Below are 25,965 nucleotides of genomic sequence, written 5' to 3'. Positions count from 1 at the left end.
CATTATCTAACATTAATATCATAACTCCTGAACGTTTATTGACTTTAGAGTAATTAAATTTGGTGGCTCACAATATCCATGATGTCAGAGTGACAGACTGCTAAGCTCTAATTGACTTTTTTTTGCAGACACATGTGTATTTTGTATAAGAAGATGACTATTTAGGCCTAACCTAATCCTTCAAATATAATTGAAAAGAAGATATCCAATTTTGCGTGGCTTGTCATCGAGCTAGAGTTCCTTCCCTGTGTATGGGGAACAAACAGAGAAGATAATTAGAATTCCACTTGTCTTGAAATGTCAAGAAGGGCAGGTACGCTCTGACCTCGGCTTTAAATTTAAGCAAATATATGGGAGGATTTGAGGCTTCTCAACATGTTTGTCAAGGAATTTCCCCCAAGCACTAATATCTGAAGAGCTTGGAAAAATATGCAAGAAAAGCCTTCCTCTCTCTTCCCATGAAGTTATGCTTAGCGTGCTTACTGCAACACTAGAGCTTAGCTTCCGAATGGCTAAGAACATTTCCCCAGTCTTTCTATGTTTGTGTTAAAATAACAGTCTTGTGATTAGTATTATTATTATCTGTAGTCAACATTTCTTAAGTGACCACAGTGGGGTAAGGCATGCTTCTAAAGAATTTTAAAATGTGTGTTTAGCAAAGCTCTAAAGACTTAAGGCTTTACCTGGCTGTCAGTAGTTGGATTTTATCTAAAAGGCATAAAATGCATAAAAACTCACAATTATTTTAGGTCTCCATTAAGATATAGAACATTCTGTGGTGTCTGGTTGCTGATGACCCATATTGATAATTGGAAATAGTACAACTTATTGTAAAGGTACTAAGTATTATCTATCATAATATGTATTTTATGTCCTTCTCTGTGATACAGGTAACTGCAGATGAGGAAACTAAGATTCAGAAAGGTTGAGAAACTTGCTAAGGTCACACAGCTAATAAGTAACAGCTATATTCAAAACTGAGACAGCCTGACTCCAAAACCCTACCGTTAACCCATGACCTTGTCTCCTATCAAAATTCCTGCAGTAAACAGAAACAATTTAACATTTGTTCATTCACACCCTCAGTGTGCTAAGCCCTAGTCTAGTCCAGGGATAGGGTGGTGAAGAGGCCAGGCTTGGTTCCTGTCCTCATGGGCCTCCATTTGATTGGCACAGATAAATTTCTCAGGGCTTCATTTAGCTATGATAAAAAATATGGACAAATAATTTTTTTAAGGAAAATAGAGAGCCAGAGACACATGGGAATTTATGTCAGGGCCAAGGAAAGCCTCCCTGAAGATGTGTTAGCTGAACGGAGACCTGTGATGAGGTGGGAGAGGAGGAAATGGGGCAGATATGGGGGGCGCGGGGAAAGGAGCCACAAGTGTGAAGACCGTGAGCTGGGAACATGTTTGTGTTTGAGGATCATAAAGACCAGTGGACACCTGGAGGTGACTCTGCCCAGGACCCTGTCCAAGTGGTATAGGGGGCACAGGGCTCTGCCTGGTGATGTGCAGTCCCTTCTCTGACGTTGCAGATGAGCTGGGCCTTCAGTATGCACCTGCGTATTCCCACAGCTTCCCAGAGTCCTGTGCGAAACAGCCTTCTAGGGCACCCAAGCTGGACTGAAATTCATCTTACATGTTTAAGAAAAATTCGCTTTAATCTGTTTTACTATATTGAGAGATGAGTCTTTTGTTTTGTAAAAGTAAAATAAAATAAAATAAGCCTGTTGGGGCTGGAGCGGGTAGATGAAGGAAAGTGTGAGGGAAAATGAGCACAGAGCCTGCTTGGGAGGCTGAGGCAACAGGATTGCTCAAGCCCAGGAGTTGGAGGTTGCTGTGAGCTTAAGCACCATGGCACTTTCTCCCAAAAAGAAAAAAAGAGAGAGGGAGAGAGGGGGAGGAGGGAGAGAGAGAGAGAGAGAGAGAGAGAGAGAGAGAGAGAGAAAGGAAAAGAAAGGAAAGAGAGAGAGAGGGAGGAAGGAAGAAAGAAAGAGACAATGAGCACAGCCAGGGCCATGGCAAAGGTGTAGGAGTTTGTTTTTTAACATCTGGGATAGGAAACTCAGGAAGGGTTGGCTTGGGGAAGGTGACCCTGGCTGTGTGGCGCAGGGCTGTAGAGCAGGAAAAGGGAAAACAGGCAAGAAAGAGGTAAGTGGATGCCATGCAGAGAGAGATGTGATGAGTGATGACATTTGGGGTCTATGTGGAGAATTCAGGGGGCTTATTATCTAGTTGGTAACAGGAACGCGACTCCTAACAGAATAAGGGAACAATCCAGATCTGAGAACTTCATCGTTGGCTGTCATTTCTTGCATGTGTCTCCGGCATCTTCTTTGGGGAAGGCCAGGCCAGGGCTGGATGGTGGGGATTTGGAGATCACGAGAAGGTAGTTGTAACCTCCTTTGCATTGCTTAAATAGTTCATTGAGTCATCAATTTGCCTTATTAAGAAGAGTTTATCATAATTCTAGGTAGTGTCCTCAAAAGAATTAAATCTGAAGACAAAAGGAATAGTAAGTGGGTTTGATTATCATTGCACTGAAAATTCCCGCAGGGGGAAGAGGGCCAGGAAGGAAGGGAAGAGCAAGGCAGGGCCGGTCTCTGTGGCTCATGTCTGTAATCCTAGCATTCTAGGAGGCTGAGGTGGGAGGAGCACTTGAACCCAGGAGTCTGAGGTTTCTGTGAGCTAGGCTGATGCCACAGCACTCTAGCCTGGGCAACAGAGCGACACTCTGTTTCAAAGAAAAGAAAGAAAAGGAAAGAAGGAAGGGAGGGAGGGGGGAAGGAAGGAAGGAAGGAAGGAGGGAGGGAGGGAGGTAGGGAGGGAGGAAGGAAGGAAGGAAGGAAGGCAGGCAGGCAGGCATGGAGGGAAGGCCCCAATCCGTGGATCCATCCATCAGTGAGCTAATCAGGGAAGGCAAGAGAAGCCTTGTAAGGCAGAGTGGAGAGAGAAGCCCCTCTGAAGAGGCAGACTCTGCTCTCTCCTTTCCTAGAGCTGCCTCTCCTCCCCAAAATGTATGTGTGCCTGTGTCCGTTTGTGTGTCCGTGTGTGTGTGTGTGTGTGTGTGTGTTATAGTCCAGTGCTTCTGCTAAGTGAAGCCAATTACCTCTTGCCTGCCCTCAGGGCTTCCAAAGGGCCTGGGCTTGACCAACAGCCATCCAGATGTCTAAGGCTTTTCCTGCCAAAGGGATGCTGCTCCTTTGCAGGTGTCTGTTGTATATAGTGACATTCAAGCACAAGGGGATGGGATGGAGTGGATAAAGAGGGCACGAAATAGACCCCAATCAGAGAAAGTTTAAGAGGTACAAGAATGAGGTTTTTGCCTTGACTTTGAAATGTTGGAAAATGCCATCGATTCTCATGTTTACTGAAAGTGGTGAGTGTGTGTCTGAGAGGTACGTGGGGAGTGGGGAAGACTTTCCTAGACCATCCTACCTCAGGGTATTTGGTCCAAAAGAACCAAAAGCCATGACTCGATGTGCACCATGGCTTGAAATGTATTTATTAAGCACAGATGACTGTTGGTTTTGGTTTTGGTTTGTGATTAAGTGTCAAGTACGCAGTTAAAAAAATTTTTTTTTCTTTTTCGTTGGGGCTGGGTTTGAACCCGCCACCTCTGATATATGGGGCCAGCGCCCTACTCCTTGAGCCACAGGCACCACCCACAGTTAAAAATTTTATAAAGTTCTTTTCTAAGGAAAAGAAACTTTACCTGGCTTGCATCAGATAGACAAGGGTCCTAGAGTACCTTTTCTTCTCCAGCACCTCCGGGGTGACTTTAGCTGGAGGCATTAGAGCCAGCAAATGAAAATCTCTTCAAAGTGATGCAGGCTGTGTTTTCCCCCCAGGGGATCCGTGAATTACCTGTGGATATTTGTGAGTTCACATATGAGCATTGCTTTCGTTTCCCCATTGGATGGCTTCCTTCTATGCTGCATCAGTTTTCAGGTCTTATTACAAAGCTCAGAGTTTCGGGAATCCAACTATGCTGCTAATTCCTGCTGATGGTGGTGAGCTGGCCTCATAATCCTGGACTAAGCCTGTGAGGTAAGAGGAGCTGAGGTGGTTTTACCAGAAACAGCGCCATTCACACCCAGGGGCTAATGTGGCCAAGGCTTATCTGCCCACCTGCAGATACCACAGCAGGACAGCCTACTCTGGTGATGTGTGTGTGTGTGTACATGTGTGATATTAATAGGGTCACAGCATTATGAAATCAAGTCACGTTTTAGCAGTCACTCTAAATAGGAGAATTCACGGGACCTGGGCAGGCACAGACGCTAGCACCCTCTCAAGAACATTCATGATATAAATATTTCCAGCCAGGCTGAGGCCGGAAGCTCCCTGGCAGACAATAGAAAAGCACCAGGTGTTCCCAGACACTGTCTCCACCCTTGCAAATGGAGAGTTGCACTTGACTGCACGCTGGAGGAGCATTTGCCCTGGATACCTCCGGACCCAGATGTCCCTTAAGTCGTCCTCATATTTGACCCTGACCCTTGGTAAATAAGGCCAGTCACAGGACACATCAGGAAGCTGATTTTGTGTTTAGAAACTTGTGCTGCTTTGAGGTTTCCTTCTGGATGTCAGTCAAGGTATCACAGAATAAGTGACTTGGTCTTTCCACTCTTGTGTAGCAAAGGCTGCTCTGACTTCTGTCTGGAAGCTCCATCTTCTCACCTTTAATGCTTCCCACCTAAATAGACTATGGAGATGGGTAAAGGAAAGATCTCCAGGCAATTTGTCACAAGGCTGAGGACATGGTTTCCTATTGCCCAGAAAGAATTCACGCAGCTTCGCACATGCAAAGTTTCTTTTGGAGAAATAATTTATATATGGGATAAATAGAATAGAATTGAGAGCCCAGAAATAAATCCTCACATTTACAGAAAATTGATTTTCAACAAGGATGCCAAGACAATTCAATGGGGAAAGAAGTTTTAGGGAAACTGGATGTCCATGTGCAAATGAATAAAGTGGGAACCCTGCCTCATACTGTGTAAAAAAATTAACTCAAGATTGATCAAAGACCTGAATATAAGAGCTAAAACTATAACATGCTTAAAAGAAACCAAGGTGTTTCTTGTTTACATTTATGATTTGCTTCATGACCTTAGATTAGGCAATGGCTTCTTAATTATGACACTAAAATCATTTATAAAAGCAAATAATTTGGGCACCACCAAACTAAAAAGTTTTGTGCTTCAAATGATACCACTGATAAATTGAAAAGACAATCCAGAGAATGGGAGAAAAATTTTGCAAATTTATATTTGATAAGAGAGTCTTACTTAGAATATATGCAAAACAATCATAATGCAATATTGGGTAAATAATCCAATTAAAAATGGGCAAGGGATTTGAATAGGCATTTCTCTAAAAACGATATTCAAATTGCTAATAAGCAAATGAAAAGATGGTCATTAGCTATCAGATAAATGAAAATCAAAACCATAGTAAGATACCACTTCATACATCTCTAGGTTTAGCTTTAAGAAATTTTTTTCAGAAGACACCACTTCATACCTAACTAAAATAGCTAAAATCAAAAAGACAGAGCATAGGAAGTATTGGCAAGGATGTGGAGAAACTGGAACCCTTAAATATTGTACACTGCAGGTTGGAATGTGAAATGGTACAGCTACTTTGGAAAACAGTTCCTCATCACAGAGTTACTATGCGACCATCAATTTCACTCCTAGGTATATACCCAAAGAAATGAAAATATATATTCACCAAAAACTTGTCCACGAACTTTAGAGCAGTGTGATTCATAATAGTCAGAAAGTGGAAAGGACCTAAATGTTCATCAAACTGATAAATGAACAAATAAAATATAATATGTCCATACAATGAAATATTATTTGACAATAAGAAGAAATGAAGTACTGACACATGCTACTACATGCATGGCTCTTGACAACATTATGCTAAGTGAAAGAAATCCATCCCAAAAGGATGAATGTTGTGTGATTCCACTTACATGAAATATACAAAATAGGCAAATTTCTACAGAAAGAATGTACATTACCGGTTGCCTAGGGCTGGGAAGGATTGTGGAAAAATGGAGAATGATATTAATGGGTACTGGGTTTCTTATTAGGGTGCGATACGATATTATGAAATTGATGGTAGCGTTAGTCAGACGACCCTACAAATATACTTAAAAAGCATCTAATTGTACATTTTAAATGGGTGAATTATACGCTATGTAAATTATGTCTCACTAAACAAGGTATTTTTTAAAATTACCCAAAAAAGAGACGAGTAGGAAATATGTACTGTGTCACTAATTATAGATATTTTCCCTGCATTGTTTTTTTTTTCTTTTTTTCCCGGGTGTTTCAAACAAATCTCAGAGAGAAAACACCTAAAACAAAGATTTACAACTCAGTGTATGGAAACCACAGATTTGGGGAAAAAAGGCTAGAGAGAAAAAGATGATTGCAATATAGTGTTTACATTTATGATTTGCTCTTTGCCCATGTTTCAGATTTAGTTTTTCACTCTGCACCTGTTACCACATACATATTATTTCCCCATAGAGATGCAAGCTCTTTGGAATTGTAATAAAATGTCCTCAGTTCCTGGGCAAAACTCGTCTACTGAAAATCGGATATAGTTTTCACCAAAGTTGCCTCTTTAAAGCAGAGAGGCAGCAGATATTTGCTCCTAGTTTGTGGTAAAAATTAGACCTCTTTCAACATCAAAGAACAGTCCATTATTTCGCTAACTAAACTCTTATCCTAAGCTGATTATAGGAGGAATTATTTTAAAGAAACTATCTTTGAGAAAGAAACATCAGAGGGTGGCAGGAGGAATCACGGATGACATGCATTCATTGCCTTTCTTTTCCAAGACAAATTGCAGAAGAACAGGCACAGAGACTGTGGCAGGGATACCTGGTGGGATGTACCCTGGGATATGGGATCAGTCTACTCGTGTCTAGAGACTTTGTCAGACCTTGGCAACTCAGTTACCTCCTGCAACTCTTCTCAACTGCTAACTGAGGGCTGTCAGTTGAGAATGACTTTCCTGGCTATAACCGCCTATGGCTTCATGATGTTATAATCTGATCTAGAATTCTCTGGGATATCAATGCTAAATGAGGATCCAGGGAGATGAATGAATATTGTAGTTGAATGAAAATTGCACCCAGTATGTTAATGAATAGATGTCATTGTAAAGATGCAATTGCATAATTTTTCACTGGCCTCTGGAGCTATAACTGATTAGCATGGCATTTTAATTAATGACTCAAACAGAAAAAGGCGTGTCTATTATTTTGGCAACCCATAAGAAGATGAGTCCAACAGACCTGTTAATTCCCAAACTTAGGTTCAAATAACTAACTGACAGGTTCCAAATGACAGATGCTTGATTGACCACAGTGAAAACTTAAAAATTCTGAATGTTGGATGACCACAAGTTCAACTTGAGTCAAGTTTGATGGGGCTACTTTTAATTTTTTACATTCTTTTTATTGTGGTATAATTTACATACAGTGAACAATCTTGTCAATTGCATATATCCAAGCAATCCCCACCCCTATCAAGATATGGAATAATTCCACCTCCCAGGAAAAAACCTTCGGGCTGCCTCAAGGTCAGTCCCACCCCTCACCCCCAAAGCCAACACTGACTGATTCTTTCAGCAAGTATTAGTTTCTTCAGTCCTGGAATTTCATAAATGGAATCATGGTATATGTACTCTTTTATGTCTGATTTCTTTCAGTGAAATGGTTTTCAGAGTCATCCATTTTATTGCATTTATCTGTAGTTTCTCACAGATTAGATTCCCTGGGAAGATACAATAGTTAGCACATAAGGCCTTTATTAAGGAGTGTTCTTGAAACCCACAACTCCGGGAAGGAGGGGGAAGAAGCTGGATTCAGCAGAGGGGAAGTGGCTCTGTGAGGCGGCCCAGCACCAGCCTCTGCTCACCCAGAGGAGCCCCAGCCCCGGACAGCCTGGTTGAGTTATCTGAAGGTGTGGCACTTTATGCACACTTGTGTTGACCAGGCATTTATAATTTATAAAAAAATTTTTTTTCAAAAAATATATTAATTTTAGCTTACTGTAGCTTTTTACTTTATAAACTTTTTACTTTTTAAAAACTATTTGACTCATAATAATACTTAGTTTAAAATACAAACTTATTGTACAGCCATACAAAAATATTTTTTTTCCTCATATCCTTATTCTATAAGCCCTTTCCCTTCCCATTTCCCCTTTCCCCTTTCCTTTCTTTTCCTGATGGAGTTTCATTCTGTTGCTCAGGCTAGAGTGTTGTGGCATCATAGCTGACAGCAACCTGAAACTCTCAAACTCTTGGGCTCATATGATTCTCTTGCCTCAGCTTCCTGAGTAACTGAGGCTACAGACACCACCATAACACCCACCTAGTTTTTCTATTTTTCGTAGAGATGGGGTCAGGCTGGTCTTGAACTCCTGAGCTCAAGCAACCCACCTACCTTGACATCCCAGAGTTCTAGGATTACAGATGTGACCACTATACCTGGCTCTAGCTTTTTTCAATTAAAACTTCTGATTTGCAGTTTTTACTTTTTAAATCTTTGTTAGAAGCTAAAACACAAACACACACAGTAGGCCTACACAGGGTGAGGATGGCCAACATCACTGTCTTCCAACTCCGTACCTTACCCCACTGAAAGTTCTTTAAGGACAATTACACAGGTGGAGCTGCCACCTCCTATAATGACAATGCCTTCTGAAATACCTCCAGGGGGACCTGCCTGAGGCTGTTTTTGAGTAGGAGTGCATTCTACAATAATGATTGAAAGTATAGTATGGTAACACCCAAATTGGCGCTAGAGTTGTTTGTCATCAAGTATTAGCACCATATGCAATTGTTTGTGCTGTATCTACATGTGACTGGCAGCACGGTAGGTTTGCATCTCCATCACCGCAAACATGTGAGAAATGCCTTGTGCTACAGCATTATGGTGGATGTTACTAGGTCATGGGAATTTTTAGGCTCCATTATAACCTTAATAGGACTGTCATCCTATATATAGTCTGTTTTTGATGAAAATATCATTCTTTGGCACATGACTGTATATTTAGATAATGTGCTTAAATAGTAGTTAAGTTTTACTGATCAATTATGTTCTAATCATTTCGCATATATTACGTCAGTTAATCCTTGCAATTGATTCAGGTAGTGTCTTAGTTTGTTTTCTGTTGCTGTAACAGAATACCTGTGCCTGGGTAATTTATAAAGAACAGAGGTTTATTGAGCTCACAAATCTGGAGGCTGAGAAGTTCAAGATCGTGCAGCCACACCTGGCCGGCTTCTGATAAGGGCCTCATGTTTCATCCCAACATTGTGGAGAAGTGGAAGGAGTCCGTGTAAGTCTGTGATCACACGTCACTTTCACACTTGCTCTCTCAAAAACTAACCCCAGTCCCTTGAGAACCACATTAATCCCTTCTTGAGGATGGAGCCCCCATGACCTGAACACCTCTCACTATGCCCATTTTCCAACACCGCCTCATTCAGGAACCAAGATCCCAACACATACTCAAAAGGTCACCTCCCTTTAAAAATGAGAAAATGACTGGGGAGGATTTAGTTGTTTCATTCATCCAACAAATATTTATTAATTCCCACCATTATGCACAAGGATAATACAGTAAACAACAACAAGAAAAGATTTCATTTTGATGGAACTTACATCCATTAGTAGGAGATGAGATTTATCTGTCTGTCCCTCTTGTGCATGTTTCACTTTTCTCTGCTATTCAGCTTATAATTTAAATTTTGTATAGTAATTAGAAAGATATAATGATGTATACTAACCACAGTTAGATGCCTAACACTTGCAGCTTTGGGTCCAAATAATTGTTTGAGGATTGAGAATTGATCAGAGGTCACAGTCCTTGGGGCTTGAACTTTCTGAGCCCTAACAGATTTAAATGACCTCCTAAGAACTGCTTCTGTGATTCAGATAGGTTGGATGGGGTGAACAATTCCTTTCTGACAATACATATGCTTCTTGACATACGATGGGGTTACATTCCGATAAATCAATTATAAATAAAAAATATTGTAAGTTAAAATGCATTTAAAGCTTTGATAAACCCATCATAAAGTAAAAAAATCATAAGCTGATCCATTATGTTTAGGACCATCAGTATAATAATTTTGAATGAAATATAATATAAGTTCTTAAAAGTCACAGTTTTTGAGATATAAACTATACTTCTCCTCAGCTAGTGACTATTATATATATTCCTGGCTGTGGCCTTCTCTGGACTCATGGGAAGGTACTAGGTTGACCATCATGGCTGCTATGCTGTCTTCTCAATGTCTCTTCCTCAATTTAGATTAGACTTCTCCTAAATCCTACTCACTCTCGCCCTTCATTTTACTGACTAGACCTCCCTTCCACATAATACGGATTATCCCGTGTGTTATGTATGGTTACATGGTGATATTACCACAAATTTAGCTGCTTAAAAGAACAAATTATCGCTCAGATTATGTGGGTCAGGAGTTAGAATATTACTTAACAGAGTTCTCTTCTAGGGTTTTAGAGTCTCACAAAGCTGCATTTAAGGTGTCAGCCAGGGCTGTGATCTCATCTGAGACTTGACTGAGGAAGGATATGCTTCCAAGCTCACGTTTGCTGGGGAGCCTTCCACTCCTTGCAGAAAGCCAGACTGCTAGACTAAGATCTCAGTTTCTCGCTGGCTGTGAGACAGAGGTTGCCCTCTGTTTCTTGCCTCCTGGTCTTCTCCCTGTGCTCTTCACAGAGCAACTTACTTTTTCCTAGAATATGTGGCGTAAAGATGTTACAATCTTAGATGACATTAACTGTTTACTCATAATCGCATACATCCTGACCAGATTCAGTTGGTTAGAAGGATGTCTCATGTGCCCCTAATTTCAAAGGGAGCAAATTATACAGTAGTGTGGATACCAAAGGACCACCTTAGCATCTGTCTACCCCATTCCTAATGTCAAGAAGCATCTATTATTATTACCTCAGTGGGTCAAATGTTTCCTTCCTCCAGTTTGTTTGTGTGTACACAATGACTTGTCAGTTCATGAATGTCCATGTTTTACAACACTGCCATATTTCAGTCAAATAAATTTTTGAACAAAAGATATAGGACAGTAAAACCCAGAAGAGAAATTGAACAGAACTTTAATTGGAACATGAAAAACTTAAAATGTGTATATTTAGTTTGTGCATATAAAATGTGGTGATGGCAATATCCAGATCCCAAATTTTCTCAGTGACTATATTAAAAAACTTACTCATTTGCAAATGGTATTCTCTTAATGCTCTTGCTTCCCGGGAGGCCCAACAGCAAACCTGCCCACAACACTTTACTACATCCTCAATCTCCTTTTCCTACTCCTCCTGGTACCCACAGATCTAAATAGTGTATTGATACAGATTAGGTTCATCCATTCTTTCATTCATTTATGTGTAAAACAAAATACTTACTGAGTCTGTACTTGTGCCCTGACCCTGTGCTGGTGTTATATTGGTGAATGAGACACAGCTATCAACTGGCATTTGGTCCAGTGAGGGAGACAGAAGAAGAACAGTCATGGGACGTGTTCCACTGAGGAGGTTGTATGGAAATACACAGATAAAAGGTTCAGAGGACTTGCCATCTAAGTGGCCTGCCCCATAGAAGACACAATATAGGAGAAATGGAGGCCAGATGTTGAGTCACTCAGTACAAGTAGCCATAGAAAATAAAACCGTGAGGGAGGATGAGTCCTTTAGATAATAATAGAAGACAGAGATGAACCGAGGTTGGAGAACCAAGGCTTTAGATAAATCTAGGTAGAAGATGGCAAGAAAAGAAGCCACAAATTTTAAGTAAATGCCGTGTTAGCGTGCTGTAAAATAAAGTCTCTTCAAAGGGCAATATCAGTTTCCAGGTACTAGATACTTCTGCATTGAAATAAATAATGGAATACAACTAAAATATTCATAGTGCATTTGCATAAAATGAAAGAATCTAGATGAAGTAAGACAATATCTAAGATAGAAACAAAGTAAAAATTACCACTCTGAAATCACAGACCCACGTGGGAAATGTATTTTACGAATGTTGACTGTTTTATTAATAAATGTAATTAAACACAACAGTATTCAGCATTGGTTTTCAGAAACAAATCACTGTGTCATGTGTCACAAAGCAACACTGTATACACACCTATCAGGAAGAAATCAAATGATCTAAAGAGATAGTGGGATCCCTAAAACTTCGATATGGGTTTGGGGATATTTTTAACAAAACAAAATCGATAGCATTTTCTCTTGCAAGATCAATAGATAAACATATCTTTTAAAATGTAACAATAATTTTGCAAAAAGAAAAATGAGAGAAAAGAAAACCTTTTAGGTAAAAATTGTTTCTTATATGTTGGGCCCTTTTCTAACTTGTAAAAATGTCCGTCCCTTGTGCGTTCTCCACGTGGAAAGCCCTCTGCCTGGAGAAGGTGGGGAATGGAAACCCTTTCGTAAAAACGCCTCATTGCATTGGAAGGAGGTGTGTAGATTTAAAATGGCACTATTCCAAGCACATTTTGTCTTTCTGTTTCTTAATTGTGTGATTATATGATTTTGCCCTGAATAAATCTTGTTTTGATGAAAGATTAAGTCAGAGCACCTGCAAGCTGCATTGCCCCACCTCCTTTCTCAGCACCCATCTTTATCACCTGTTTGGAGACTATGTCGACTTTCCCTAATTGAGAAGTAATTTGCAGTTACTAAAATCCACTTCTTATATCAGAAGGCCTCTTCAATAGATCCAGCTTCCCCCAGAGAACTGTTTACTTGCAGGCATTTCTCGGGTTTAAACATTAATACAACTATGCTTTTAGGAACTAACCATGTAGTTTTTTTTTCACTTCCTATTTTAAAATCCCAGGAACATAAAAGTAAAGAACACTTGAAGTTGAGCCTTCTGAATATAAGAAACTACTAATTTTGTCCGTGATTCCCTTAAGATATCATTCGAAGTTGTAATGATGCCATTGTACTGAAAATAAAAAATTTTACCAGAGATATTTAAACGAAGGAAATCAAAGTAAACAGCGGGTAAGAGTTCTTCATCGGCTTTTAGGTGTAGAATGATGAGCTATTGAATAAGGAAAGTTGTTCAAATAACACTAAAAATGCGCCTCTCTTTTTCCCTGAATGTAAAATAGTAAGTTTTAGATTCATCTTCCCAGTAGTGCTTGAAGTTCTAAGACTACCAGGTACTTCTGTTTTTATGTTGCCTTGTTTTTATCCACATTCCAGTTACTTTTTCCATTCAGAGATGGAGAGCGTCCTCGTAACATATCGTGTCAACCCTTGTTTATCACATGGATGAATGAAGGTACCCAGTATACCAAAGCAGGGAATCACCTCTCTTGATTTGTAGATCCTGTTTCATTGGGCCCTTATTTTTATTATTCCCTTCCTCTCTTTTTTGTCCCTCCCTTACCCCTCCCTTTTTTGGCTTCAGCATTTTAATACTGACCTAATTCATTGAAGTGATTATATGATTTCTCCCTGAATAAATTTTTCTTTGTTGCTTTTTAATAAATGCAATTAAGGTTTTCAATATATCTCTAATTACCACGGTAGCTTCAGCCCACGTGTTTCGCGGTACATTCATTGTTGTTGAGTTGCAAACATTTTATTAAGTTACAATATAATCTCATGTTTCTTAGGAGCATTGTTCTTTTTAGCTTCCAAAAACATGTGAGAAGGGTTTTTGTTTCTGTTTTTAGCTATGTTTTTCTTGTTGGTTTTTAATTTAATTGTGCCATGGTCGGAGATTGGGGATTGTTTGGTCTTAATTTGTTCCTATCAATTGTTCATTACTTTGCTCAAAAATGTCTTTCCATGCCCATCTTCCTTGTCTTAAAAGCCAAATTCTATAGGGTGAAGTCTTCAACTCCACCTCCCTCACGGTCTACTCCAACCACACTGGCCCTGGTAGGTTCCTCAAACACATGACACGCAGTTACCTTCTGTTCACTGGAGCCCTCTTCCCCCACAAAGCCACAGGGTTAACCCCACTACTTCCTTCCAGTTTTCACTGAAACATCATCTCAGTGGGGACCAACATACGCCAGGCCAGTCTCTCTGACCCTGCCCTATTTATTTCATAGCTCTTTCCAGCTTCTAAATTGCTATACAATTTACTGATTTATTAGGGTTTTTGCTTATTATCTGTCCTTTATTAGCATGTAAGCTCTGTGAATGCAGGCATGTGCTTTCTGTGTCGTTCTATATGCCAAGTCCCTAGAACTTGATACAAAAGAGGCCCATAATAAATATTTGTTGAATGAATGTGGAAGCAATAATGAATTCTTATTAATACAGAACTATTATACACAGACTATAGTATAAATCCAATGCATTTTCATAAAAGAAGAATGCAGTAAAATGTATTTGAGACCCAAATGCCCCTTAACTGGTAAATGGATAAATCAACTTCAACATAGCCACACAGGGAAGACTACTCAGAACAAAAGCAAAAAATAGGCTCACAGAACAACATGGATGAATCATTAAGTGAAAGAACCCAGATACATCCGACTGTGTATGCTGTTATTCCATTTATATGAAAGTTTAGAAAAGTCACAACTCTAGGGATGGAAAGTACATCCACAGTTGCCTGATGCAGGGTGGACTGGGATGCCTGCGGGGGGATGAGATGGGAATCCTGAGGGGTCTCAGTTGTCTGAAATGTGACTGTGGTGGTCGCTTTACATAATTATCAGGTCTCGTTGAACTGTTTACTTGAAACAGGTATATTTTAGGATTTGTAACTTCCTCCTCCAAAGCTGCAAGCAATAAGCAAATACAGTTAATACTGACTGAATACCATCAGAATTAATCTTTCTTTAATTTAGAAAGCACGTTCCAATATTGAAGCACCTTCAGAATGAATTACCGACTCTGCTTGGGGAAAGTGGATTTAGGAACTACTAAAGCTCAGAGCTCTCCTTGGACCATCCTTCACACTTGGAGGAATTTGTTTCTCAACTGTCAGGATCATTCCTCTGTAAGCTGCACACGCACCCTCCACCACACACACACTGTGAACCCCCAAGTAGGTCTCTACCTCATCTGCCCTCTGGCCCATGTACTAGAGGTGCTAAATCCCTTAAAGATCCTCTGTCGATTCTAGTTGAGTGATCTGATGATGATTTAATTCTGTGGCATATGAAAGAGACTCCATAGTCTGTTTCTATAGATTCAGCATACTGTTACCCAAATCGTACAAGTATTTTGGTGTTCTTTGTCCATATTTGAAGTTGGTGGTGTTTTTTGGTCAACATTTGAAGTTGCTGTCCTGAAGGAGCTAACTTAAAGGCTTATTTTTTTATTCGTCATATATCTATTGAATGACCTCCATATGCCAGACATTTCGTTAGTTTCCAGGGATGGATGTGATGGTTAACAAAACAATGATTTTGACCTTACGTGAAGTAATTATTTTATGTGTACTGACCAGTCATTATTAAAGATGTCTTTAAGGACTCTTCTCCCTAGTTTGGGGGCAGTAAAGGAAAAAGGATTAATTTTATGGCAGTTACCAGAATGTCAAGCACTATGGATGAGTAATTTGCTTTGCTTATGAAATGAAGTGCAACAAACTAGGGACAATGTCTTTGGAAAAGGAAATTCCAGCACCACCCCTTGTGGTCTTTCTTTTCCAGAGTAAATCTTCCAACTGTTGATCTCAAGCACTAAGCAAGCACACGTGAGTCACACCCTGCCCTCTGCAGAGACTCACGCAGGGTGAGGCAGAGGCAAGGTATTTTGTTAATCCTTTCAGCTTGAGCAAGCAGAAGAAGGAAAACTCAGGAAATAAATCATATAAAAATATGAGAACAATAGGAAAGAAAAGCCTGTCTTACAGGTTTGTTTCCTGTTCTAATACTTGTAGAATGTGGGCTTCTCTTCTCCTGCTGCTAAATATAACTAGAATGTCCAAAGTTGTAATTCTCAACAAAAGTCCTCCTCTGTTAGTATTATCATGTGAGAACTAATAGCTCTCTCAGAATTGTCAGAATCAAAGCTATAGGAACCATTTAGTTGCAATTGCTAGAGAGTAATTCTTAAAAAATAAATACTAGTTACTTATCTAGAGTTGTAACTGAAAGTATCCTATCCAGTAAAACTTCCCTCTGCTTTGTAGTAGTTATAAATCTCCTAGTAAGCTGCCTCTTCCAACAGGGAGCCAAGTTTTGAAGGAATACAAAGTTTTCTAAAACTGGAAGATTTTTCTAGTAAACATCTGAATAAGTGAATATTTATAGCATTTTCCTCTACCAGTTTTAGTGTCTACTAAGTTTTAATTCATTTCCTTCCCATTAACTAAGGGGTTTTGTATGGTTACAATTCCCATTATTGAAGGAAATGTCACTAATTCGCAGGATCTTGATGGCCAAATCCAGAAATAAGAGGGTCAGTTAACAACATCTTCATCTACGAGTACCTGGTCAGTTGCAACCACTGCTGCTTCCCAGGTTACTGCTGTTCTGATCAACCATTTCATCTCTTGGGACTCTGCCAAACTCTCCCCTCCCTCCATGGTTCCTCGAGCCCCAACTGCGGGCGACTCGAGATGGGTTGTAGCAGAGCTGGTGGCATCTGGACAAGGCAGAGACCCAGGGTGAGTATTCACGGTCTTTGTGTTCTGAGGGAGGAAAGTTCACTCTTCCCAGTCCAAGCTTAGATTTGGCTGCCCAGAAAAGTCTGGCAGTGACCTAAATTACAGGATTTGGTAGTAGCACTTGCAGTAACTATTAACACTCTAGCCACTAAATTGTATGCCTGCAATTTGGACTTTGACCTAGTAGTAAAGGACTTTCCCACAAATAGCCTAGATTGCTAACATTTTAGGCTTACATTTGCTTTAACTTTTATCTAATAGATAATAGTGGCTTCCATTCATGCCAAGTGCAAGTGTCACTTTGGGTACCTCAGATAGGTGAGCTTAAGAACTCCCACATCAGACAAGCCAGTGAAATCTGTGTTATAGGGTAGAATGCTTCAAAATCTCCTAAGTACAACTTCCTTGTCATAAAGGCACACCGGTTTCCAGAAGGAGAAAGTCTATTTTAATAATCCACTCAATTTAATTTCTTACCAGAAGTAAATGAATAAATCACTTAAGTTTTTTTAAGGGTTGAAACATATTTAGGCTGTTCAGTGGAAAAAGCAGTCGATCCCATCAGTGTCCATTTTTGCAAGGTTTAATATAAGCTCTTCTCAAATTCAGTCATGGTATGAGTTAATGGGAGTGCATTATGACAGAGAAAAGTAGTGGTGTGCTGAAGGCTGTACTCACAGCCTTGTAAGCTAAATGGTCAAATTTCAAGGAATTTTGCAAGCCAGTGAACATCGATTTTGCTAGCTGGTTGGTAGGTTGTAGAATCAGCCATTATAAGAGAATTCACATCACAGAAAATGGAAAACAGTACAAATTATAAATCAGTCTGAGGCCTTACCCTGGGCCACAACCCCCAGCCCAAACCAGTTGTTAAGCATTCAGCAGGATATCTCTGGATAAGGGATTGGTTTAGAAATACAGAACAAAGGGTAGGATCCAAAGGATAAATGCTACAGAATGATAAATGCAGCATAGATGACTTCCTCAGAGTTAAGTATTGGCACTCATCTTATTCAGCAATTCTACGAATCCCCTGGAAAGAGGTAGAGCACAGAGAAATGTCCATATTTCTCAGATGACTTTAAATATTTCCAGAGTTAAAACTGTAAGCCCCTGGGATTAATACCCAGAACTCTTAGTAAAATGGTGTGAATTCTAATAAGGCAAGAGTGAGGCAATTTGGGGGAGAGAGTTATCTTAAAATATCCTTGCTAAATGATAATTTCTAACATTTACGTTATGGCCTAGAAATAAAATTTAGGGGGTTATGCAGATTTTTTCTGTTCATTGGTATAACTTGCTAGCTGTGATTTTTAAAAGCCGCTTAGATGCCAAGCCCCACCCCCAGAAGCTCTGGAAACAGTGTGGAATAACTGTCCCACCCTTAGAAAGAAACCTTCGTGTATACTTTCTGCAGTTTTGGTTGACATGCTTCAAGGATAATGTAAGAGAACTGGAAGAGTTTCAGAGAAAGTCATGTAACCTGATCAGGGGATTACAAGAATCCTAGATGCGGCTAAAGAGTCTAGCAAATCATGAAAGGTCTTGAATAAGGTAAATACAGATGTATTAAGCAAATCCTGGAAAACGGGAACTATAGAGCAGCCCCCTGGATGTTTGAAAGAATAATTCATAGAAGAAATAAAAAAAAACTTTCATTTCTCAAGGAAAAGTAATGATAGGTGGTAGCAACCTCAAGGCTCAACTTTTATTGATTTAAATTTTTTTTTTTACTTACATCTTTATAATTAGCAAAATGTATATTTCCTCTAATCAGTGACCTCCGTTGTCAGTTAGGTTCTGTCAACAGGAGCAAGAGTGAGACAGTTGCCCCACTCAACTTAAATTCAAACATTTTCATTTGTTTCTTAAAGGCAACTTAAAGAAAAACGGTAGAGCCAGGCATCATTACTGCTTACCCTCACTTTTTATCTTCCCAAGTGGGATGTGTTCCCCAAACACATTTTTATATTTAGAAGGAAATTTAGTTATGATTAATTTCATGTACTAATAGAAAGTCCTATTTTGGTTAAATCCTCAGTTTCATTAAAAAAAAAATCAGGGTTTCTTAAGAGTGAATTAAACAAAAGGAAGTAGATATCGATCATAGTTTTCTAGGGAAAAGATCTTGCCCACAATGGAGCTTGAGTTATTTGGGTGTGAAAAAAAAAATAGGGCAACTTACTTAACTATGATGAAATAGATAAGCAAGTGTCTTTCAAAAAATAATAAAACAAGGTTCTGCATGATCTTAATGAAACAAACTTTAGGGAAAAAGTGATTTTCATGGTAGTTCAGAGTTGACTGGCTAGGATAAACTGAAAATGACGTTATGGTAAGTGACCTACATACATTACACTTTTCTTTTTTTACTTTTTAATGTTGAAATATGTACATTCAGAAAAGTGCACCAATCAGTGTTGATAGCTCAAAGGATTTTCATAAACCAGAAACCACCAATCCAATCTGATGCACGGTATGTATATGATGTATGTTGCAGATACCGCATACATAGTTAGTGCATGTGGATTACTCATCATATTTGTAAATACCAAATTTATTGGTATTCATATTTTTAAGAAGATAGAAATTTAATAGATATTATACTAGAGCTTAATTCTACTTTCAGGGTTTGTTGTTGTTTTCACCTTTTGTATATTTTAAACACCTGACTTCACAGTGATTCTTTTGAAATGTAGGAGAGGTGAACGTCCCTAAGTTTCAGGTGGGAGACAGGAAGTGTATACCGTGTTGTTGATCTCACACATGGATCCATCATTTAGATTTGTTGTCCAACCTGATTGAGGCCATTAATGTTGGTTTTTAAAAATCCGCTTGCATAACAGACATCTAAAGGGCTAGAGTACTGCAAACAGAATGGAAGGAACTAACTTTAAAGAAACAGGTTTTCTTAAATTAAGTACCGTGACTAAGTACTTTAATTCCTATTCTTTTAGCCCTAAAGGATCATTTGACCTTGAACCTTTTATCTTCAAGAGGAGTTAGCGGGAAAGCCTGAACTCTCTACTACCCTGGGGGTGAGGGGTGCCAGTCTGCCAGCCCTGGGGGGTGAGGCTGGTCCACCCTGGGCATCCCCGCATCCCCTGCCCCCTGCTCCTTCGCCCATCCCCTTGTTCCCCTCTTCCCCTCCCTATCGCCGTCGCCCCCCTTCTTCCTCCCCGTGACCTCTGACCCCAGCTAATCTGCATAGAGGAATGACAGGCATCCGCTGGGCAGGATCCGCCGCGCCGGCTACGGCCGGCAGGGCTGGGAGACCCGCGCAGGGGAGAAGGTGAGGGGACCGGGCGGGCAGCTGCGCAGAGGCCGGGAAATGAACGCCTGGAAATCTGGCTGGGAGCGGACCCATGATCGAAGGACCAAAAGAGCCTCGTGATCGCTGGACCTGGCCCTGCGACCCTAGCCATGGGCCAGACCTCGGTCTCTACGCTGTCCCCGCAGCCCGGCAGCGGTGAGTCCGGGCGCGCGCGATGCGCTCCCGCCGCGCGGGCGCGGGGCAAGCTGTGGGCCCCTGGGACAGGCCGGGGCTCGTCGACTCGCCGGGTTCCGCTCGGACCCGCCAAGTCCCTCGGAGAAACCCCAGAGGTAGCGCTCGCCAAACTCTTTGTCGTGAGAGTGGAATGCCTTTTGGGATCCAGCCGATTTTACCTTAAAGGCGCAGGCTCCATTTTCTGTGCGCGATGCCTCTCCGTGGTTTTTCTCCAAATTACTTCGGAGCCAGAAACTTACGGGAAACGCCATTTGCGTATTACTCTGTTTTTAAAAACGCGAAACTTAGAGAGCAAGAGAAACATGCCAACAGGTTTTTCTGTATTTACACTTGGCTTCTGAACAGACTAGAACTGAAATTCTTTCAGGCTTGTCAACTGATTTATGATTTGTTATTCGGAGAAGTGCTGATTGCCTTCTCTTATCCTGGCAGTACGCTGAATACTTAATAACTACCAAAAAAACGTGTAATTGTTTCAAATGATACTTGTCTTGTTTATGTTAGACACAGAAGCTACAAAACGTTAGGGAAACAGAGCCCAAGAGCTTAGTTGTTGGGGGCTAGAGTTTGTTTTATGGAAACGTGTTAACGTTTCTGAGTTACAATGCTGTTTTAAAAGTTTACTTTTTTCCATTTTCTTAAACAAAAAGAAAAAAAAAAGGAAGGAAGGTACGACTGGCATTTCCCCAACAGTGTAAGGAAAAACAACTGTTTGGTGACTTTACTTGTCATCGGATAATGAAATAAGTTTAAAAGGTACTATTTTGATATTTTTCCATCAGCAACTTAAAAAAAAAATCTCAAAGGAAATATTTGTGTTGTTCATTGAGATATTTGATACTTTTTTTTGAGTTGTGCAAACATCAACAGGATCTTGCTGAAAGGAAATGACAGGGCACTGAGGAAGGTTTTTTAATCTGCCCCAGGATGTCTGACTAGATAGCATTCTATTCTGTCGGTTCACGCCCCACCCAGCCCACCACCACCCTGTCCCCAATGAGTTTGTGTATGTTGCACAGATTCATTCTGAAATATCACAAGCTCTGCTGAGGCTTATGTTAATGTTAGGGGAGAATGATCTCTCTGCAAAGGAGAGAAATCAGAATCCTGAAGAGATTACAGTCCCCCCCCCCCCTTACTGTTAATGACATGGTTAGGGTTCTGAACATCAAAAAGACTTGATGGCTTTTGAGAGATTGGGGGTTGGGGGGGTTTGATTAGGACTTTAGAGTTAATGTTTTGTGCAAATAAGAGGCTTGGGTCCCTTTGCCTAAACTTAAAGCAATGTGACTTTTTCCCCCCCTTTTTCTTTCAAGGAAGAATTTTATTTTTAAATTTCTGCACTGGCAAAGACAGAATTAAATCAGGACTGCAACGCAGTCAGGTATACAGCAAGCCCTCTCCTGAACTGAGTTCTCTTGTCACAAAATATTATTTGAGTGAATATTAGAAAAGCAAATTTTGCCTTTAAAAAATCAAAGAATATTATATAAATAATATCTAAGAAGCAAGTAGGATCCTAAAATATGATGCCCTGCCTCTTTCTTCATACAGCAAAAATGGGCAGATTGCTCTCATTCCTAATAAAGTGACTAGTTATATGAAGAAATGTGCAGTCTATTTAAATCAAAAATGATTTTAACAAAATGTTATGCTTGAAATACGTCACGGAATGGTGTTGTACCGAAATTGTAGGTCCTTGGTTTCATGGGTTAAAATTTGCATAGGTTGTAATGACCAAACCATACCTCAGGAGTGGAGGGTTTTCTGTTTTGTCTGGTAAGGTATGCTAGTACTTATGGCTTAGGTTCTATGTTATGAAAATGCACGAGAGTTTCCTCAAGGTAGGATCTCTTAAGTCTATTAGCATTATTCCATTTCCCTGAAGGTTTGCTATCAGATTCTAAACAAAAACAAAAACAAAATAACATTTGCTGAGTTTTATGCTCACGTCTGTATTCTTCCCTGAGTCTGAGAACTGTCAGATCTTCTACTACTCCAAGTATTTTGTTCACTCCTTGTTAGCTGTTTAACTCTGGCTTTGCAAATGGTGTGAATATCCTTGTTCGGTTTGATTTTAGCCATCAGCTAGTTGTTGAAGTCTGGAGAAGCTGCTGGGAATTACAGGTGTTAAAGATAATTCTCATCCTCAATGCTTAGTGGGGGACATGTATCTGAGACTAAGGAATCAATAGCACAGACTTCAATAATTCATACTTACTGCTCAGTTTGGGCTTTTATAAAAATCTGCAGTATAGACCAGAAGTTAGCTTGCTTCTGCCTGTTTTGACCTCAGGCTCTCTTGAACCTTTCAGGTTAGGCTGCACCTGTTTCCCCAGGTTCAAGGAGGCCATTAATAATTATTTCTGAAAATATGCAGTTAGATCCATTATTTTCTATTTTTAAAAAACAGTTTTATTGACATACAGTTCATATAATATAGAATTCATTCACTGAAGATGTATAATTCATTGTTTTTTAGGATATCCACAGTGTTGTGCATTAATCCCTATTCCCACCCTATTCCCCCAACACAGCTCCACCTTAGTTAAACACTAAGCTACTTTTTATCCCCATAGATTTGCATATTCAGAACATTTCATGTCAATGGAATCATGTAATGTGCCATTTTGTGACTGGTTTCTTTCACTCAGCATATTACTTTCAAGAGTCATCCATGCCGTAGCATGAATCAATACTTCATTTCCTTTTATTGCCAAATAATATTCCACTGCATGGATATATCACATTGTATTTATCCGTTTATCAGTTGATGGGCATTTGCTTCACTTCTATTTTTTGGCTATTACAAATAATGCTGCTGTGAACTTTTATGTACAAATTGTTTGTGAAGATACCTTTTCATTTCTCTTGGGTATATGTCTAGGAATAGAATACCTAGGTCTCCTGGTAGGTGATTCTATGCTTCACCTTTTTTTTTTTTTTTTTTGAGACAGAGCCTCAAGCTGTCCCCCTGGGTAGAGTGCCGTGGCATTACAGCTCACAGCAACCTCCAACTCCTGGGCTCAAGCGAGTCTCCTGCCTCCGCCTCCCAAGTAGCTGGGACCACAGGTGCCCGCCACAACGCCCGGCTATTTTTTGGTTGCAGCCGACATTGTTGTTTGGCGGGTCCGGGCTGGGTATTTGAACCCACCACCTTAGGTGTACGTGGCTGGCGCCTTAGCCAGTTGAGCTATAGGCGCCGAGCCTATGCTTCACCTTTTAAGAACTGCCGAACAGTTTTCCAAAGCAGCTGCACTATTTTACATTTTCTCCAGCAGTGTGTGAGGGTTCCAGTTGTCCATCTGCTTACCCACACTTAAGTTATCCTCCTAGATGTGAGGTTGCATGTCATTGTGGTTTTGACTTTGCATTAGTAGCTTTTCATTACTGATGACACTGAACATCTTTTCGTGTACTTATGGGCCATTTGTATATCTTGTTTGGAAAAATATCTATTCAGATTCTTGGTGTAATTTTTGTTGTTGTTGTTGCAGTTTTATCACCGGGGCTGGATTTTGAACCTGCCACCCTTGGCATATGGGGCCAGCACCCTACTCCTTGAGCCACAGGCACCGCCCATCTTGGTGTAATTTTAATTGAATAATTTGACTTCCTGGGTTTTAAGAGTTCTTTGTACATTAGATGCCAGTCTCTTGGCAGACATAGGATTTGCAAATATTTTCTACCTTTCTCTGGATTGTCTTTTCATCTTATAGTATGATTAGTAGCTCAGAGTTTTTAAGTTTCAATGATACACTAGCTATTTTTTCTTTTGTTATTTGTGGTTTTGGTGTTATATCCAAGAAACCATCACCTAACCAGGCCAGAAAGATTTTGGTCTATGTTTTCTTCTAAGAGTTTTATGGTTTTAGCTCTTACATTTAGGTCAGTGATATATTTTGAGTTAACTTTTATGTATGGAGTGATGTAGCATTTCCAACTTTATTCCTTTGCATGTGAACCTTAGTAGTTCTAGCACCATTTGTTGCAAAGATGATTCTTTCCCCCATTGAATTGTGTTGCCACCGTTGTCAACAATTGATTGACTATATACATATATGTATGAGTTTACATCTGGACTGCCAATTCTATCCCATTGTGTGTTCTTAAATGTAGATTTGTAGTAAGTTTAGAGACTTGGAAGTGTGAGTCTTCCAATTTTGTTCTTCTTTTTAACAATTCTTTTGGTTATTCTAGTTCCCTCGCATTTCCATATGAATTTTACAATGAACTTGTCAACTTTTGCAGAAAAGCCAGTTGAGATTTTAATAGGAATTGTGTTGAACCTGTAGATCAATTTGGGTAATACTGTCATCTTAACAACATGAAGTCTTCCAATCCATGAACATGGAAATCTTTCCATTTATTTAGATCCTCTCCTTTCCCACAATGTTTTGTAATTTTCAGTGTGTAAGTCTTGTCTTTCTTTGTTAAATTTATCTGTAAGTATTTTATTTTTGATGCTAAAATAAAATTGTGTTATTTTATATATAGAAATACAAAAATTGATTTTTATGTAGTGTTCTTATACCAGGCTACCCTGCTGAACTCATTTTTTAGTCCTAATAGTTTTTCACTGAATTCTTTAGGATTATCTATATATAAGATTATACTGTACATGACATCTATATACAAGGTTACACATGCAGAGAGAGAAAATTTTTTTCTCCCTTTACAATTTGAGTGCCTTTTATTTTTTCCTTATCTAATAAATCTGGCTTGAAAGTCTAGTCCACTATTATATAGAAGTGGCAGGAGTGAGCATTTTTTCCTTGTTCCTAATCTAAGGAGAGGTAGTCAATCTTTTAGTCATGGGATTTTCATGGCACACTTTGTCAAAAGTTCTCTATTCTTAATTTGTGAGTATCATATCATGAAAGAGTGTTGGTTTTTGTCAAAAGCTTTTTCTGCCTTTACTGAAATAGGCATATGTTTTTTGTCCTTCATTCTATTAATTTAGCATGTTACATTAATTGATTTTTAGATGTTAAACCAACCTTGCATTCCTGGAATAAGTACCACTTGGATATGATGTATATCCTTTCTTTATGTTGCTAGATTAGGTTTGCCAGTATTTTACTGAGGACTCGATCCATTATTTGTAAGCACAGGCTAAAAATATATCCCCCAAATAGGGAGGTTCAAGTACCCTCTAGCTTCATACCCTGGAAGGGCTGGGACTTCTAGTATTCTCATTGTCAAGTATAGTGCATAGTAGATTGGACACAGTAAGTTTTTGTTGACTATATGAATGAGTCAACAAATAATCTCATTGAACAGATTGACTGCTCTAAGCCAATGATTATGTGAATGAGAGGTAGGTATTATTTTTATTCTTTTTTTAACTTCAAGAATTATATGTTACTCTGGCTGTGTTGCCTGAAGGGTGGTATCTGAATCTAGCAACTATTTTTCTAGTCTTTTCAGCTCCACCCCAACCCCATTGTGCCATAGACCAGTTCTTGGCTTCTTTGCCTCAGCCCTGGGGATCAAAGGACAGACATTGCCACTGTTTCTATTTGTAGGAAACAAGGGAATAAGTTAATAAAATATGTAGGATCACACCTAGGTTGTGAAAGAAACTATATCTGTTTTTGGATTTACAGATTTATTCAGGACCCTGTGTTTGTCTTGCCCTGAGTACTGTATGTATCTAGATAATTTTCTTGAAAATCAGTCAGAGGAAGAAATCATAAAGGTGAAAGTAGACTAGTTCTTTTGTTGTTGTTGTTGTTGTTGTTGTTGACACAGGGTCTCAGTAGAGAGACCAGGCTAGCAT

The 25,965-nt window shown here is 39.6% G+C and overlaps 1 protein-coding gene across 1 annotated transcript in view; it reads left to right on the top strand.

Moving 5' to 3' along the window:
• Nucleotides 1-19,899: 19,899 nt before the first annotated feature.
• The window catches only part of PHACTR2 (phosphatase and actin regulator 2), a 130,021-nt gene continuing 123,955 nt past the window's right edge, over nucleotides 19,900-25,965 (top strand). Inside the window, exon 1 of the mRNA XM_023513535.1 lies at nucleotides 19,900-20,144. Within this exon, the coding sequence (XP_023369303.1) occupies nucleotides 20,099-20,144 (46 nt within the window). The 5' untranslated portion in view covers nucleotides 19,900-20,098. The remainder of the gene's footprint in view (nucleotides 20,145-25,965) is intronic.

This window comes from Otolemur garnettii, unplaced genomic scaffold (genome assembly GCF_000181295.1).
Source record: "Otolemur garnettii isolate 467f Iridium unplaced genomic scaffold, OtoGar3 scaffold00042, whole genome shotgun sequence".
NCBI classification, from domain to species: Eukaryota; Metazoa; Chordata; class Mammalia; order Primates; family Galagidae; genus Otolemur; species Otolemur garnettii.
This window is presented reverse-complemented; position numbering and strand designations above follow the sequence as displayed.